Source organism: Cygnus olor, chromosome 14 (genome assembly GCF_009769625.2).
Source record: "Cygnus olor isolate bCygOlo1 chromosome 14, bCygOlo1.pri.v2, whole genome shotgun sequence".
In the NCBI taxonomy this organism is placed as follows: Eukaryota; Metazoa; Chordata; class Aves; order Anseriformes; family Anatidae; genus Cygnus; species Cygnus olor.
Window position 1 is genome coordinate 13,237,602 of NC_049182.1, and position 17,997 is coordinate 13,255,598.

At 48.2% G+C, this 17,997-nt stretch overlaps 1 protein-coding gene across 5 annotated transcripts in view; it reads left to right on the forward strand.

Annotated features, from left to right (window-relative positions):
• The window catches only part of SIL1 (SIL1 nucleotide exchange factor), a 93,941-nt gene that overhangs the window by 22,529 nt on the left and 53,415 nt on the right, over positions 1-17,997 (forward strand). For all 5 annotated transcript variants that reach the window (XM_040573110.1, XM_040573113.1, XM_040573109.1 and 2 more), the window contains 2 exons: positions 360-474; positions 3,524-3,659. In XM_040573110.1, coding sequence (XP_040429044.1) covers positions 370-474; positions 3,524-3,659 — 241 coding nt within the window. In that variant the 5' untranslated portion in view covers positions 360-369. The remainder of the gene's footprint in view (positions 1-359; positions 475-3,523; positions 3,660-17,997) is intronic.

Sequence of the window (17,997 nt, forward strand, 5' to 3'; positions counted from 1 at the left end):
GATAACAACTGAATTTTGTTTTTTCCCTGAAGTTATTATCCATGCAAGTAGCACAAGGATTTTAAACAAGAGTTGCTGGTCTCTTCACGTTTTCCAGGAGACATATAAACACCTGCAGGGTCAGTATAGACTACTTTGTCATTACCTGTTATAAACTCTATTAGCAGTAAATTTGGCACCTCTTGCTATAGTTGTGCCCCCCCGAGGAGACCTGTGAACTAACACCTATAGGTGTTCTGCGGTTCGCTGTCTCACGCCCCTAAACCTATGCTGTGCTGAAAAATGTTGTATGAAGACTGCTGAAACGTGTGAAAATTTGTACTAAAATATTCTTGGTTTCGTTCTCCTTTGCTTTGCAGGCTGGTGGCAATGTCTCACCGGGCTGGTCGCTCCCCCACTGCTGCCAAGGTCAGCCTGCTGGTCTTGCTGGTTTCTGCGGTGTGCTCCCGGACAAGCCTAAGCGAGAGAGTTCCCGTAAGTGTCAGTGCTCTGGTCTGCAAAGGGTTGTTAGGGGCTTGCCTCTCCGGTGGGGTGACAGCGCCCTGGTCCAGCTGTAACGCCACGCAGGATGTTGCAGCAGCTGGTCAATCCCCTCTTCCTTCCTCAACAGTCAATCTTCGATAACACAATTTCAGAAGGGCTTCTTTCTTAAGGCTGTTTGCCTCAACCCCGGGAAATCCAGAAAACGCTCAGTCAAAAGGGTTTATAAAGGGAACAATACGACTCGGGCAGCTCTCGTTTGCTGGGTGGCCCTCTTTCTATTTGGAGCTGTCATACATCCCCTGTGCCAAGAGCTAAAGCTAATAATGAGGTCTAGTGGCAAGAGGAGATGGCCTCGATTGTGCTTCTTGCTGTGTCTCTGTTGAGTCACTGCGAGTGAGTCAGGTTTAGAAGAGCACCCTCTCGGGTCCCTGTGTCTCACTTGGATTTTGCTACTTGCAGTGTTATTTGGAAGCTGCAGTTGAGGTGGGGGGAAGCTGTCTGCCCTTTGCCCTTACAGCTGTGCAGAATTACCCCACGTTGGATTCTGCTTCCAAGCCCCAGTGCCTGGCCCTGCTAGATCACATCTGGAAAGCTTCCTCGAGGAGCTTGCAGGACAGACGCTGTAAGTTCTATAGGCCAGTGCCCAGGAGCCATGTGCAGTCATGTACTGATGTGGGATTTGTCGTGATTCCAGGGAGGGCAGGGAGGAGGCTGGAGATGGAGCACAGGCATCTCAAGTGTGGGGAAAAGGCTGGAGAACAAGCGCTGGGCCAGCCGCCCAGCGCTACCTGCCCGACTTGGCAGGCAGCCTGACCTGGAAGATCAGGAGTCTGATGAATTCAGTGGGCAGTCCACTCTCAGATCACCTTTTCCTGCACGCCTTCTACATTGGCTGTGTGGTGGCCACGTCGCTGAAAACAGGCTGCAGGTTGTCTCAGCTGTCCCTGATGAGGTTTCTCAGCTTATTGTAGTGGATTTCAGGCTGGTGGAGAAAGGAGGAGTCCTGCCTTTAAGGAAATTTCCATTGATCTTTAGAAAAGGTCTTTCCTTTTACTGTTTTAATTGTGAAAACAAACCGAAAAAGATTCTACTTACTGATGTAATTTGTCGCTCTGCATAAATGAAGAATTGCTTGTGTGGTGTTGCCTTTTGTCACCACTCGGGAAGTGCTAATGACAACAGGGTACTGCAAAGCAGTCGTGGGCCAAGCGGCGGCAGTAACATTTAAATGAGCCAAGTCACATCCTTGTACCCGTACAGACGTTTAGACCACAGCTCTTCCCTTGAGCAGAGGCTGTAAACATCAGCTATCTCCATTAAGTGTTTTAACAGATACAACAGTTGGAGGCCTGTTGGTAAATTTACAATGGACGGTATCATTAAGTCCCTCTTGGATGATAATATAGCAGCACAAATAAGCTAAGTAATAACTGCCCTCACTCATTTATTTTAGTCCTGTTGAGTCTCGGCTCAGAAAATGTTAACATTGATTTTCATCAGTAGAACCTGGCTTTTTATGTTTATGATTGTTACTGAGCTTTAACCATTTGTCATAATTTTAACAATTTCGAGCCTCTAATGCACTAAGCGAAAGTAGGAGTTAAGCTCTGCTTTTCCAGGGTATTTCTGAAATTTCAATCCCTTTTGACAGACAGAATAAAAACATTGTATAGATTTGTCAACCATCTTAATGTGTTACCACTGTCACAGCTAATTGTATGCGTTTTGCTCAGGCTGATGTTTCTCCTGCTCAGAAACACTCTCCTAGACTGGATAATAGATATTTATATGCAAAGCATCCAGATTCTGCCAGTAAATATGCACACATTTCTTCCAAGAAGTGGAAGAAGTGAAGGCAGAGCATGGCCTGAAATTTCCAGTTAACCTCTTAATTGACTTCTTTTTTTTCCCCCTGTGGAAATATTCTGAGGATTGATATCACACTTCATGAAGTGAGCTGCAACTCTTATTCTAATTGCCAACAATTAGGAATCATCTTTCCCTGTAGGCTGTTTTGGGGAAATTATTCAGTGGTGTCGTTCTTGGCAATATCAGAAGCTGATAATGCTCCCCGCAACAGAGACGGAGCTATCTGGATGATTAGCCTGGGCTGGCTTATCTGTTCCTGTGAAAACCAGAATAGCAAAGCCCTGCTTCCCGAGCACTTAACAGCCTGCTATGAGATAGCACGAGCCTGTTACTTACTATGCACTCCTAATAATTTTGTCCGTTGAAGTTTTCATTGATTCCCACCAGTTCCCTAGGGAGGCTTTCCAGTGAACAGTGAGGTTTCCCTAGGGGCAAGCATTTTTTTTTCCTGCTTTCATCCCTGTTTTTCCCTTTGTGCAATGCCATGCCACCCGTGCTAACTGTTCTACTGCACCTCTGCGTTTGCGTGCACCGGCTGCAAGGTGAGTGGTGAGGAGATCACTGCCTCCTTGTTTCAGAGGACTTGTAGGGCACTGGCACGCATGAAGGAGAGGATGCTCGCGTCTTTATCGTGTGGGCAATCGGGTGTGTTTTCCCTGTGTCCTATTTTGGAAATAGCTGAGCTATTTTAGCTGAAATCTTCTCCAAGCCTGAAATAAATGCATTTAAGAAGAAGAAAAAAAAAATCAACGAAAAAAACAATGCTTGAGGCGTTCTACTAGTGTGGAAAATTTCAGCTGAAAAAGTTAAAAGTTTGACATATTTTTTAGGCGAGGGAAAACAGGGTCTTGGAATGTTACACAACCCTAGTAATAGTCAGGGCTCCTTGCTCTGACTCTAAGATAGGTGAGGCTCTGCAAAAGCTTGTGTTAAGCCTGCAGCCTGCACTGGAATAGGAAATAAGCTGTGTTGCTTTGTTCAGCACAAATGTCATGCTAGTTATGCATGTTTAACCTTTAATATACTCTAAATCTAAATTTAACCATGTGGAAAGAATCTCGGATGTCAAAAAAAAAAAAATCTGCTGGTGAGGGAAAAATTTTGTATTCTCAGCCGGCACTAAATTACCCAGATGCGATTGCTAATGAGCTGAATCTCTTCTGTCCAAAAGGAATTTGCCCTTACAAAAATAGAAGAGAGCGACATAAAAGATGACAGCGGGAAAGAGCCAATAGCAGACGATGATGCTGATCCTGAGGACCTGGAAGTGTTTTACCCCACACATCAATGGCAAACTCTCCGTCCAGGTAACGTGCTGCTGAATAATTATAGTGTCCCTCCGAAACCCCATCTGACACCGCCGGCAGAAGCCCTGCAGAAAACTAAAAATGCCTGTTTGTTCCCATGACAATGTATTCTTTTGCTGCTGCTCAGACAAAGAGGTACAGACCCAATGACCCAGTACAGAGAAAAGCCACTGTCACCAAACCTGCCAGTAACAGGAGTGGCTGCTAAAGTGCCTTCGGTTCACCAGGGCAGGTCGAGCGGGCTGCCAGTCAAATTGTAGGTGGTGATGTGTCCCTGTCACTAGCTCCAAAGCCCTTTCTCTCTTTGTGTGCTTGTCAGGGGACAGATTTTATAACGTTTATTGGCACGCAATATCTCAGGTCTGCTGTGCTCCACTGTGGATTGATGAAATGCTGCTCAGGGGCAGTCTGATTAAGAGTTGTCACTGTAACACTACGCAGCTTCTTAACAATGGGTTTTCTGTTCCTTAGCTGTATGAAAGCCAGCTTTTATCCCTCAAACCTTAACCCATACATCCCACAAAAAAACCCTCTTCCCTTATTTTGGGTTGATATCTTTTATTAGACTTGTATGGGACGTGTGGTGAGAAGACACCAGCTGAGCAAGCTGCTTCACTGCAAAAACACGTACTCTGGGCAAGGCTCTGAAGAGGAAGAGGCCTTTTAAACACACACAGATGCATGTGCACATACATTTCAGTAATTAGGATGATCAGTAAGCCTGCCTTTGTGGTTTTGGATGAGGTGTTTAATCCACTTGTGCTTTGGTGTCCTGGTGTATGTGTGGCTGTAATACCTTTGCAACTCAGAAGAGTGAACTAAGTAGTAATTAATTTTTATAAAGTGCTCCGAATTTCAAAGAGCTCTATCCAGTGCTTGGTATTATTATTGAAAGAATAAATATGGGATCCATTTGTCTTGAAATTTCTGCCAGATAGAGCAAAATGACTTTTTCAAATGCAAATCTTTCTATAACGTAAATGTCTAGCAAAAGGCCCTAAATTTCACAAAGCTGCAGTATACACTTACATTTCATTTTCCTACTATTATGTATGGAAGGCGTGTGGTGTCCCTGCTCAGTATGCAGACTGGCAGATCCCCACCACCCTTGCTGGAGCAGAATATGGATATATTTGCAGTTATTGTAAATGTCATTGCCGTTTTTGTTCCGAAGTACCTTCTCCATTGTTTGGGTGTTTTGTTCCACTTTATTTTTGTAGCAGTTCCACATTAGGTACGTGCAGTAAAGGACTTATGGAAGTGGGGAGCTTGTCAACATTCACAGGGTGCTGGTGCTGTAAGGGAAGAATTTCAGTTACTGCTGTAAAAGGCTTACCTGGTGGCCTGCCTTGTTGTCTAGTCATGGCAGGTCCACGTTACAGGTGCGCGTGCAGGCTTTGGTTCAAAACATCTGGGAAAAAGGAGTCTTCCTTGGCTTTCCCTCCTGCCAGCCTGTTTTTTGTCTCCTGCAGGTTTCACTGGGGTAAAATCCTGTGTGTGGCTGTGTGACTCGCGTAGTTAGCAGGTGCGTTTGGGTCATTTAACAGAGGAACACAGGTTGGCAGCGCAACAGGTCCGGTGGTTCTGCACCTTCACTCGTTTTGTGCTGTGATTCCTCACGCTGGTAGCCGAGCACCCTCCTGGCTGCCCCGGCTGGGGTGTGCTTGACACTGGCTGAGGGAAGCTGCACTCAAACGCTCAGAAATTTGCTTTCCTCTGTCCGGCTCTCCAGGATGCCCTCCCATCTTCCATTGTCTCCGTGTAGCAAACTCTGCCCATCTCTTCCAGCAGAACCAAACGTCGCTCAGACTGGGTCTTCAATTTTAAATAGCAGAAGGGAGCTCCGAGTTACCTTGCCCCTGTCGCGCTCCTGTTTCATCTTGTTCCTGTTCCGAGGTTAACACCTGATTTTTATGCTTGTGTCCAGTCCCATGGTTGCTCATATTTCATACGTGTATTTCCAGTTTTATTCTGCTGTTTTTCCTGTTCCTTGCTGCTAATTGCATCAAACTGCGTTTCCACTGAGACTGCAGCAGTGTCATCAACCTGTAACCTGTCAAATCGCTCCACAAAATTCAATTGTTACTGTATGTGTAATGCTGCTTTGTACAGTTGTTCCCTCGCTGCCTAAAATGCGAGCTGGATTTTGATCAAATTCTTCCTGTGCTTTGTGCACGCTTCAAGCTGCTGAAGCTAGCTGGATGCAAACACGGAGAGACAGTTACCCGAAGAGCTCTGCCGCCTGTAATCGGGAAGCGGGGAGATCAGCTGTCTCTTCTGCCAGCCAGCTGGGCAGCTGACGGGCTGTGGAAAGGTTGGTGAAACTTCACAAAGTCCTTTAACGTATTTGTTAGGCATTGCTTCTTTTTCACATGGCACTAAATAATGCACCAGGTACTGTTGGGCTAGATGGAAAGGATATGTGCACCTTGGAAAGTCTCCCAGCTCCTCCACGTGTCTTTTAGGCGTCATCGGAGGAAATGATGAAGATATCTGCAGGGCTTTTCTCTCTCTTTTTGGTTTGCACCTGTAGGCACTTGTAGGTTACCTGGATTTTAATGAGTGGGATTGCAGCATCCTCTGAATGGATGTTCCTGCCTGTGATTGCATCATTTCTCATCTCAGGTTCCGTCATGGAGACAGTTTTTTTTTTTTGAAGTTGTGCTTCCTATATTATTATTATTTGTTTTCCTTTTTAAATGCACTTGTACCAGATGATAGTACCTTTATGAGTCAGAAGCTCTCTGGAGAAACCTAGCTGAAGTGGCCTGCTTTGTTGTTTCTTATGCCGAGCTTCTCCGAGTGCGTGGAGGTGAGTCTGCCAGCACACAGGAACACCCTACTGATTTTCAAGGCATTCTTTGGCTGTGGGAACCAAAGACTGGTCCTTAGTCTTTGGGGTGGCAGAGATGATGAGGAGCACTGGAGGGTGTTCTTGTTGAAGAGGTGGGGAATCTGTGAGGCGGGGACCACTTGTGGTTATTTGGACAGTCATAATGACAAAACTGTCCTTGAGATTACTGCACTCACAGCTGTTCTGGTCTTCTATGTCAAACTGACAGTTTTCTTTGCGCTCCTGCATATAAATGCGTTTATTCCATGTTTCCAGGTGACCTCAAGCCTGCCCCACAACGTCCTAGGGCGCATTAATGCTTCATTTCCAAGGCACTACTTATTTCTGTCATTTGGGCACTTTGCTAAACAAAACACAGGGAAACGTAGGGTGAGAGCCATTCCTGCTGATGACTGAAAGTCGGATTGCTCTGATCAGCTAATCACATCACCGACCAGCAGATTTTTCCACCTGACATTAGCATCAGAAGTTGCTCCTCTGGGAAGGCATTGCTGTGAAGGTCAAGCAAAAGGATATGGTGGCAAACTCTGTGGAGAACCACATTATTTGAGATCCTAAATGCCAGGAAACTTAGCGTGTGAATTTAAGAAGGCCGTGCTGGCTTATAGCAAAGGTTTATATCAGTCCAGCATCTTGTCTTGGCCATGGCAAGGGCAGATGCCTGGGGCAGAACATCGGAGCAGTGGGTGTGCGTAATGGCACGCCCTGTGCTTCCTGCAGCTGCCCCAGCTCGGGGAGTGTGGAGAGCAGGGCTGAGCGATCCTTCTGGGCTGGTTTCAGTGATATGCTCCTTTTTTTTTATTTCTTTCTTTTTTCATTATCACTGAGGTTTGTGTTCTTAGCCCTTTTCTTCTTTGACTTTTTCTCTCCACTGAGTTTTTAGAGACCTGTGTAATCCTCTTGCTGCTTTCAAGAAGCAGAAAAGGCAAGTGTTTAATTGGGAAAGGAAGAGGGGGTTAATCACCACCTCCCTTAGCAGCGACCAGCAAGGCGGGAGGGCCTGGGCTGCACGGTGCAGCTGCAGCCAGGCTCTGTGCACCTCGGTGACAGCAGCACTTTCGTATTCCCCGGCGCGGCAGGAGCTCGCTGGCAGGTTTCTGAGCTGTCAGTTTAAAGTTGTGAATTAATGTGTCCAGTCTCCAAATCCAGATGGATCAAATGAGAGCCTCATCTGCTGAAACTATCAAAATGTTTACCATCTACTATGCAGGCTTTCCATGTGAGAGGAACCAACAATGGGGCACAGGAAGGCTTCCTTTGGTCTGGAGCAGCGGGGCCTGAGCAACAGAGCAAAATCCTGAACTGGTGACTGAAGAGCTGCAGCGCCGGGTCTCTGTCAGGTTCAGGCACCAAGTCTTGGCATCCGCTCAGGTGCAGCATACGCTGAAGGAGCTGGGCTGGCCCGGACCTTCGGCTGTGGTTAAACGTGTGACTTGCAGAGCTCCGTGCTGCTACCTGCAGTTACTCTATAGCGTTTGCGCTGTGCAGTCATTTTCCTAAGTGCCTAATTATATTGCAGTTTAAAAAAATAAGAAGCCATGACTGCCGCTCTTGATCAAATTGCAAGAGAGAAGTTGATGTGAGCATGCTGCTGTTGCTGCTTCTGTGAAGATGAAACCATCTTAAGTTCAGCAGGGAGCTGATGATACATCACTTAGCATTTAAATATCCATGGCTGCAGCTTCCAAAGGTCCTCGCGCTGCTTTCTCTCAGTAGCTATCTTTGCTGTTCATGTTTGTCCCAGGTCTTCCTGGGTCTCATTTGCTGCGCAAACAAGGTTTTATGCATGTGGAAACATGGCTCTCAAAGACAACGTTTGCAATGGGAGTTAATTTTATAAGCTCCTTTGAAAGTCTTGCTGTGATGCTACTGGAAAGAGCAAGACTTGGGATGGGGAATAACTGGGTCCAGCTTCGTTATCAGTCTTCCTTTCAAGAGATCTCAGCCTCCAAATGAGCCAGCACGGCTGTAAGCTGGGAAGAGCTTTTTAAAGCTGGGAGGAGAAGGTGACAGCAGGAGCAGGGTTGTGCACACAGAGCCGCAAGGTGCCCTGCCAGTCTCTGTCACTCTCCTCCCCATCCGAAGGGACCCCCCGGCTCAGCGGTCCCGTGCCAGACCCGTCCCACAGCCCGGCTGGCTCTGGGTGCGTCTCACTTGTGCCGCTCACCGGGGTGGCCTGACCTGCCTCCTGCTAATTGCTTTGCTGAATTAATGAATCCGTCCAAATCTCTGGCTTCTGGGTGACCCCGACCTGACTCAGGCAGTTGTAGGCAGGTCTCTGAAATATCTGTGTCAGCGCTGGCAAGGGGGGGCTGTGAGAGGTGTCGGTAAGCCACAAGGGTATGCTTGTTTTTGCAAAGCCTGACGTGTGTGAACCTCATTTATACCAGATGAAATGCTGCTTTTCCAGTTCTTTTCTGCTTTTCTTTTTGAACGTGTTACTGCTCTGCAGAAGGGAGAAATCTTGACTGTGGTGGTGTTACAGTGCGCTCTGGCCAGCTACAGGGACTGCTGCAGGCTGGTTACAGCCGACGGGAAAGCCCAGGCAGTCCTGAGAGCAATTGCAAATGTTCAGAGCTTGGAGTTATGGCTGCTGGTAGCTCTTCTGCCTGTTCTTCCATCTATCCTCGTGCTTTTGATATCTGAAAAGTATCTCATACCTCCAAGTCCAGTTTCTTACTGCGTGCCTTTGTGCTCCCTTCTCTCAGCTCCCCCGTCCTCATGTGCTTCTCACCCTCACATCCCAGGATGGATGATCCACTTTAGGCTGCCTTCCTTACAAGTTCCTGCCTAATTCTTCCTTACACCAGAAGTCTTTTCGGACAAAGGTGCCGGGCTGAAACCTCCTGTGCTGCTTCTGGCTCTGGTGGGATGCGCTGGAAGGCAAGAGTGTAAAACAAAGCAAGATCGCAGCGCTGACGCTCAGATGGCACGTGGGGAGGAGCTTTGTGTGTTTGGGTAGGTACCGTTTGAAGGATGCCCGCTCTTGGATGTGGAAATACTGTCTATAAAAGCAGCTTTCAGCCTCCTGGTGAGGTGCCGTCGTGGCCGCAGCTGTGGAGGTGCTGGGAACATCGTTGCCTTGGGCCCAGGTAGCGGAAACAGCCGTGGCTGTTCCTGGGTCCTCAGGCACCAAGCTGGCCTTTGCCAGACACCGGAGGTGCAGAGCCTTTTCCTTTCTCACTATGAAATACAAAACCAAACAGCAGCACTCTGTAGGCCAGCAACTGAACACACGCATTTCAAACAAACCAGTGAACAAAACAAGAGAAAAAAAACACTGGAAGAACCTCCCACAGAAGACAACTAATTGGACAGGTGTAGCAGTGGAGTTGTGGTTACCATTTTTCTGCTTGGTGCTGCGGGAGGAGCAGGTTGGTGCCGCACACCGGGAGCTCGGCAGGCACCGTCCTGGCTGCAGGGTTGTTTCCTTGCGTTTCTTGTCTGCTTCTCTGTGACCTGGGAGGTTTTGCGGCCGATGTTCTTGCCAGCATGTCCATGACGGTGCCAGCTTCAGAGAAGTGAACTGGGAGCCAGTTTTTTTCTCCGAACCCAGATAAAAGTTTGCTAGCTTCTCTAACACACAGCCGGTACTTTTTTCAATTACGTCCAGCATTTGAACTCTGTACTGCTGCATTTCCATATGAGACAAGCTGGTGACTCCTGCTGGCTGCTTGTAGGACTCCGTCCCCCCCGCAGCGTGTTAGTGGTTGGTTTGAAGCAGTTGTAATCCAGGTGATGGAGGTGCTGCAGATTCAAGGGCTTTTTTTGTGCAGCAATAGGAGGTTAGGCTGCATTTTCTCAAAATGTTTTCGGAGTTAGCTTTAATGATGCTCTGGCTGGTGTTACAGTGTAAATGTAGCATTAGCTACGAGAGTAAGCATACCAGCTGTATTGCAGTAGGTGTAAGCAGTGGGAATCATTCACATAGTTAAATTTACATTGTTTGGAAGAGAAAAAATGCTTTGAAAGGAGAGATGGTTTCCCAGACAGGGGAGATCTCATTCCTCTCTTTTATCTTTTTTTAGCCAAGTCGGGGATGATTTGAGCTGCTGAGAGATGCTTCAGTGTGTGCTGGGTGATGAGAAATATCTTGCCATGGTTTTTATGTGCGAGCATGCTATATTTTCTGTAATAATGTTAATAACCTTTGTGTGACTGTTTAGAAGGATGAACCTCATTAAAGAAGAGGTATTTAATAACAGGCCTATTTTTATCTCTGTCTTTATCTAACAGTCTGTGTATTTATTTCAAGCTTGTAACAGTGCTTTGGAAGAAAAATGTTTTCCCTCTTGGAAAACATTTTGGGAGTGCATCCAGCCTCAGCAATCTTGAATTTCTAGTCTGAGCACCTTCCCTTCTCCTGTGGCCAGAGCGATCGTTTCTGAACCCTTCGTACGAGGCGCAGATGTGGTCGTACCCTGTGTGTGTGGTGGTGGTCCCAGTTGTGTTTGTCGAGTTCACAATGTTGTCTTTTTCATAATTAGGGAGAAAATATTTTTCCCATGGTCCTGCTCTGGCTGTTCCTTCCTGTGTGTGCCCGAAGACTCTGCTTACCAGAATTTCTACAAAACTGATTGTAGGTGAATGAGCACAAAGATATTTTCTGGGCACTCGGCACACGGTGAAATGGCTCCTGTGAGGAACATTTCATCCTGGTCCTTCACAGTTCATGGCTACAATCAGTGCTCATGCTCAGATGAGGCTGCAGCTATTCTTTTTAATTTTTCCATACTTTTATTTATGGGGTCGCAGTCATAACAGATTCTCTTTTTCCACAAACCCTTTCCAGAGCCAGGTGCTCTGCCTCCTCCGTTCTGGCTTAAAAGCACCTTGCTCTTCTGAGGAGAAGTCTAGATATCCATCATGCTGTCCTGATTTGGCAGAGTATTTTCTTTGCTCTCTGCCCTCCCTTCATTTTAGAAGCTGCAAGGAATTTGTCTGAGATGTAAATTAAAGCAGCTATTTGATGTTTCGTGAAGTCTCGAAGCTTGTTTTGCATTTGTTCTTCCTTGAGCGCACACCAAAACAAATGTCGCCGCTTTACTGAAACAGCTTCCTTTAGCATCTCAAGGAAAATTCAGCGGTAAGAAATAGATATCTGTTTTTTCCAGCTCTGCTCTACCAGCGTAAGCTTGGGAAAGAAATATAATCTCCCTGGGTCTGTCTTGACATTTTGTAGAGCTAACTCCAGTTTATTGGAAGAACCTCACAAAACTGTATTCAAGTTTAATTTTTTAATTAAATATTTACATCTTGGAAGGAGTAAGCATGGTGGCGTTGGAAATTCTAATTAGGGGTAACATTTCTGATTCAAAATCTCTCTTCAACTCAGAGATTTTTTTCTCCCTCCCGATTTTCTCCCTACTCCTTAAGACTGCAGGAAGTTTCGCTTGGGTCATTCACTTGCAACAGGATGTTATGTGAATACGGAATTAATGTATGCAGTCTGTCACTTGGTATTTCTTCTGTTCTTCTGCTGGAGATCTCCCAGGGTTGTAAAGACCTTGCAAGCAGCAATGGCAATAACAGGAATGTGCCTATGGTCCTACAAAGTAAAAGAAAAAACATCAAGCTGCATGTCTCTGCCATCACTGCAGGGTGTGAATAAATAGATCTAACCAACAATTTACATTTTAACCCCAGACCAGGTTTTATTTTTAGCATTTGTCTTGCAGCCAAAGTGAAGCCTTTCTGCTTCTGTCTGGTGGTGTTTCCAAAAGCACCTTTTAAGTTATCTTCAAGACCGTTTTTAAGATGCATTTACCTTTTGATATAAACCGCTTATTATTTGAAACGAAGCCCACCTGTTCTTCATCTGTTATACTACCGTTTAACCTGCTAACCAGGTTACTGGTAATTGCAGCTGCCTCCCTGTTCTGCCCTCGGTAATGTGCAGAAGCGATTAGACCACTGGGTAGCTCGAGTGCAGAGCTGTAATAAGGTGGCAGGTGGTGCAGGCTTGGTACTTACAGTCTGTGATGTGAAGGTGGGAGGAGAGGCTGATCCCCCCCATGGGTGGGCTGCCCTTCGGAGGGACCTGGGCAGCCTGGAGAAATGTCCCAGCAGGAATCTCGTGGAGTCCAACAACAAGTCGTGCCCCGGGGGGAGAATAACCCCCTGCTGCAGCGCAGGCTGGTGGCAACTGGCTGGGAAGCAGCTTGACAGCAAGGGACCTGGGGGGCCTGGGGGACGCGGGGTTGAACAGAGACCAACAGAGTGCCCTTGGGGCGACGGTGGCCAGCAGGCTCCGGGGCTGCACGAGGGACAGCACTGCCAGCAGAGTGAGGGAACGGAGCCTTCCTCTCCTGCCAGCAGCGCCCTGTCACAGGAGAAGAGGTTATGGGAACAAAATGAAACAGAAGGAATTCTGTTTAAGTGTAGAGAAATCTGTTGTAGTGTGGGGTGATGGAACGCTGGAGCAGGTTGTCAAGGGGAGTTGTGGGATCCCCGTCCTTGGAGATGCCCAAAAGCCAACTGGGTGCAGTCCTGGGCAGCCTACGCCAGGCGGCCCTGCTTGAGCGGGCCTTGGGATGGATGATCGCCCGAGGGGGCCTTGTAGGACGCTGTAGGACGGTGCCTTTCATAAGACAAGATCTCTTCTGGGCTCCCCATGAGCTGCAAGTCCTGGGGTGATGCTGACTGTTCCTTCCTGCCAACATCAGCTGAAACCCAAACGAAGCAAACATGGGAAGAGTTGCCGCAGACCCCGCTGAAGAAAGGCAACAAAGTGGTGACTGGGACCAGCTGCTGGGGAGGCGTGGGGCTGAGCAGGGCTGGAGCCTGAGGCCAGAGCCAAGGCACCCCTGGGGACCAGAGCCTTTGCTGGAAGATGAGGCAAGAAGCTTTTCAGTGTTCTCATCCTAAGTCCTGTTTTATCATCTTTCCACCTACTTTGATCTCCTCGGGTGCTCTTTTCCAAAACTTTGGCTTGCTTTCCAGAATGGAAAGGACCTGTCCTGCAAGAGGAGCAGGGCGAGGCTGCAGCCAGGGACGAGCTGGTACCTTTGCCCTGCTGCCTGCAGGAAAGTCCGGGTTTGCTGGCAAGGAGAAGAGAAGGAAAAGCCGAGGCTCATCCAAATCAAGCTGTGTTGGTGAGAGGTGTTAATGCAGCCGCTCTGCAGGGAGCGAGTGTGTACGCTCCCCTTCACTTCCTACAACAAAGGCCCTCGGGTTAGGTCAAACCACCTACACTGCCTGTTTTCACTGTTCACTCTCATCTATACTCGATAAAAAGAACACACCACAAATCATTTTTCTTTTCCTTGAAGTGGACTAGAGGTGGTTCACGTGATTTCTTTCGTCTCCTCCACAGTGCAGATGATGCAGGCAGGGTGGGACGACAGCATCTTTGTCAAGCACCCATCCACAGCCCAAGGCACTGCCCATGTACAGCCTGAGTGCGGAGGCGAATTTCTTTCAGACTTAAGAATACCCTGCAGACAGGTAAAACACGACACTCCTTAAAGACCACGCGTGAGGAAGGTTGTATCCAAGGTCTACAAGCTAAATGCGGGGCCCTTGAGGTGCACGTCACAGGGAGCAGAGCTGGGCACCCTCGCACGGAGCTGGAGGTGCCTCCCAACGACAGCTGCTGCTCCTCTGCTTCGGTCCATTCCATGGAGGAGGGAGCAAAGGATGCTGCTGCTGCTTCACAGTGAGCCCTGCAGAGGCAGCACATGAGGAGCTGGTCTGTACTTGCCTGTGCCTCGCCTGGGCAGTGCTGCTTTAATCGCTCATCCCTCCACATACTATTAAAGCTTTACATCCAGTGGAGATGTGTGTACCTGGGGGGGTAGGCTAACCCTAACCCTTCGCTTGTCAGGTGTCAGGCAGGATTTGCAACACTGGCAGCTGGGGAGAAAAGCTGTTATTAAGTGTAACATAGCACCTTGGATACAGAAAGCATGGGGAGACAATAAATACAGACTTCCATACTGTCATTTTATAGTGTCACTCTTCAGAATATATTAAGACTTAGTTGCGGCGGTGCCTACAGTTTCTAGTTGAATCAGTAAATTCTGTTCATTAGCTCCAGCACTTGCTTTGACCCAGTTTGTTTAAAGAAGGAGAAAATATCAGAGGCATGGGGGCTCCTCAGTTACTTTCTTTGCCAGCTGGTTGGTTGGTTTTTTTTTGTTTTTTTTTTTTTCTTGGTGTAAATCCAGCAGTTGTTAGGTTTGCTGCTAACACCCCAGTCAGACAGTGCTTGTCTGGGAAGGTGGGCCTGCAGAGTGAAGTGTTGCAGAGATGCGAGCCCTGGGAAGCGCAGGCACCAAAGACCTGTCTTAATTACTGCAGCTTCCCGTGGGGACTGCACGGAAACGGGAAGAGAAGAGCTGAAATGAGGAGGGATGTGACTGCTACCTCAGAGCAAGCTCGATGCCTTTTCATCCCACCCTGGTATCATTTCAGCTTGTAAACAGAGCCCTGGGCAGCTTTAGGATGGCTGGGGGTGCAGAAGAGTTCAGAGGAACTTCCGTAACTACAAAAAGGTAGTTGCTAAAGCTGCTGGCTCAAAGAATCGTTCGCTGTCGCTTCGCTGCAGGTGTTGCCACTCGTTTGCTGTTGGGAAGATGTTGTATTGTTGGTTCTGAGAAAGGCATGGGTGTTTTTCAAGTGTTGCTTAGTCTACAGATGAAATCACGCCTGTTTCTCCGAGTTTCTCATGGACACAAATCACAGAGCGGTGTGCTTGTGGACCTTTACCCCCATACTCAGCATTTACTTGTCCAGGGTGGAAGAAAATGAGTTCAAGCCCAACCTTGCAATAATTTGTGTTCTTGCATTTAAGGGCAAAATTTAAGTTGCCAAAAGCAGATGTTTGCTTGCTCCTTTTTTAGCTTTCCAAGTACTTTCTGCGTGCTTGATTGATGGACGTCCCTGTTACGTTAATAGCTGGGCTTTGCAGAAAGCTGTTATTACCAGGAGAATTTGGTGTGGGTTTCAGTTTTTCTTCTTGCATTGAAAATCCATTATTAATGTCTTTTTAAGAAAAAGGGCTTCAATTCAGGCATTTTGCTTTGATTTCTCAGGCTCTTTCACAACTGTCTTCTCTTAGGCACTTTTAAAAAAATCAATGTTACAAGTGTTCTTTATATTTTACTGTGTGGTTGAGGGTTTCTACTTCTTGCTATTGATTTCTAATTGTGTTGCAGGACATTTGGGTGCACACAAATTGCCATGTGACAGATTACTTTATATGTGTCTTCCCAGTCATCGAGTTGGCTTTTTGCATGTTTCGTCTCGCAGGATGCTGCTGAGCCTGGGAGCTAGCTGGGGAGCTTCACCTCCTCGTAGCCCCTGAGTGCAGTCTTGGGGCTCCCGACCCCCTGAATGTGACCGTCCACGTGAAGTGTTCTGGTGGGGTTTGGTGTGCTTCTGTGTTGGGCACGGAGGTGTCTTTGTGTGGTCTCCTGTCCTGCGTTGTCATTGCAGGTTTGTTCTGCGGTGGCTTCTTGGACAGCCTCGTGTCCTGTATCGTAGGGACGTAACGGGATGTCGTGCTTCTCTTTGGGGCGGTCGTTACACATCTCCAGCTCTGGCTCGGCGCTGCTGCCAACCCTACCATTGCCCTTTGGGTCAGCTCTGCTAACAGCCCTTAGCGTTTCAGAGGGGCAAGGCCCAAGTCTTGATGAAATAGTGTGGAAACAGCCCCGTCTGGAGCTGCTGTAAAACCCGATTTGCAGACAGAGGCACGCGGGGGGTGGCAGCACTTAAGCAGTGTGGGCAGCTCTGTTTGAGAGCCTGACGGGACTGAAGGGGAGTGGGAGCAATGGCACGAGTTGGCACATCCACATCCTCCAGCTGCGGTGGGCGGCCCCGCTCCAGTTCCCCAGGCAGGTGCGGACGTGTTTGCTGCTCGACCTGCGTGCGAGAAGGACGTCTCCAGACCTCACTGTGTTAGCAGCACAGGCTCCACGTCTGCCTGGTGGTGTGGTCACAATATGTGAGTGGTGTGGGTGTACAGCAGATTGCTGCCAGATGGATTGGGGTGTTTGCCCATCGAGCTTGTCTTTAGCAAGCTTCAAGTCCTGCTCTTCACGGAGACCGCTTTTAGCTTCTAAGGAATTAGCTGCTGTAATTCATCCATCCGTGCTGGGAACCAGAGCAAAAAGGTGTCTCTGGGGGAGGATCACAGGCTGCTGGTGGCTTGAGCCCGCTCTCAGAAGACGCTGCCAGCCTGAGACCTGTCTGCTGACGGCGGTGCTGGAGCCGGCAGTCGGGAAGGGGACGGCATGCACAACGACGGGCAGGCTTCGACCTTGCCGCTGGAACTTAGTTAGCTATTCTGTTGATGTTCTGGAAACGAAAATATAATTCAGGCCACCTTCTCCTCCAAGCTGACCCTGAGAATCTGCGAGGAGAAGAACTGCTGAATAATTAGGGTCCTTATTTTTTTTTCCTCTTTTTGCCAGAGTTACTGCTCAATGTTGAACTGCGCCGTAAAGTGTCATTAGTTTCCTTGAACTTATTGGTCCAAGTGTACTTTGCATTAATATAATTACGTAAATTGCAGTCTCATTAATCACAGTACATTCTGCAGCGTATCACTGTCTCGCCTTATTTTGCAGATGCTCTGGCTGGTGGGAACCTCTGTAACCCTAGCCAGAGGGTAACGACAGTGGCTGTAACGCTCTCCCTGTATTCTGTGCTTGTCTTTAACTCGTGCTTTGTGCTTGCCTCCTTTTACCCCTAAGACCCCAAAGCGTCTGCCAGCTCTGCCGTGGCCGTGGAGGAGGACAGCTGGGAAGAGGTAGGTTCCTTGCGAGGGACTTTTGCCATGCCATGTCCCTGTCTGCTGCCACGTCCTCCTGGGACTGTAGCAGTGCTGTCACACCAGAGGCCAGGCTCTTGTGAAGCTCCTGGCGTTGTGATCAGTACCCAGAGCCTGGGCTCTTGCTCGGGGGAGCGCTTCAGGGCCATTTGATCCTGCTGCAGCTCTGTCTCCGTGGCAGAGCTCTCAGCCTTCCTGGCAATGTAAATTCTCCTGGCTGCATGCTAAAATTACACTGAGTTATTGATTTATCTTTGAGAGGATTTCCTTCCCAAGGGACATTTCTGGCCATCATAATGATTTAGCTCTTCTGCGAGTGCAGAATTTGTAGCAGAGCAGAGCTGTCCTCCTGCCTGTCAGCCCGCAGCCCCAGATCATGCTCCTGCAAATAAGAGGGCATTTTGCACTTGGGAAGCTGCAACTCTTGCCCTAGTGTTTATGCCATGGCGTCAACGTTATTATCTGGGACTTGGTACAAATGCAGCTCTGAGGCTGGCACTTGGATAGCACGAAGCCGTGCCAGCATTAATGCACCCAGGCTTATACGAACACATGAATTCTTTTAAAAAGTTCCGGTTTGGTGCTGTACAGCTGGAGGATAAGACCCCCCAGATACCAAGGGAGGCTCGCAGGGGATGGTGTCTGTCATGGAGGGAGGAGTGGGGTGGGAGCAGCCTTGCTGGGACAAAGGGAGCGTGTGCCAGGGG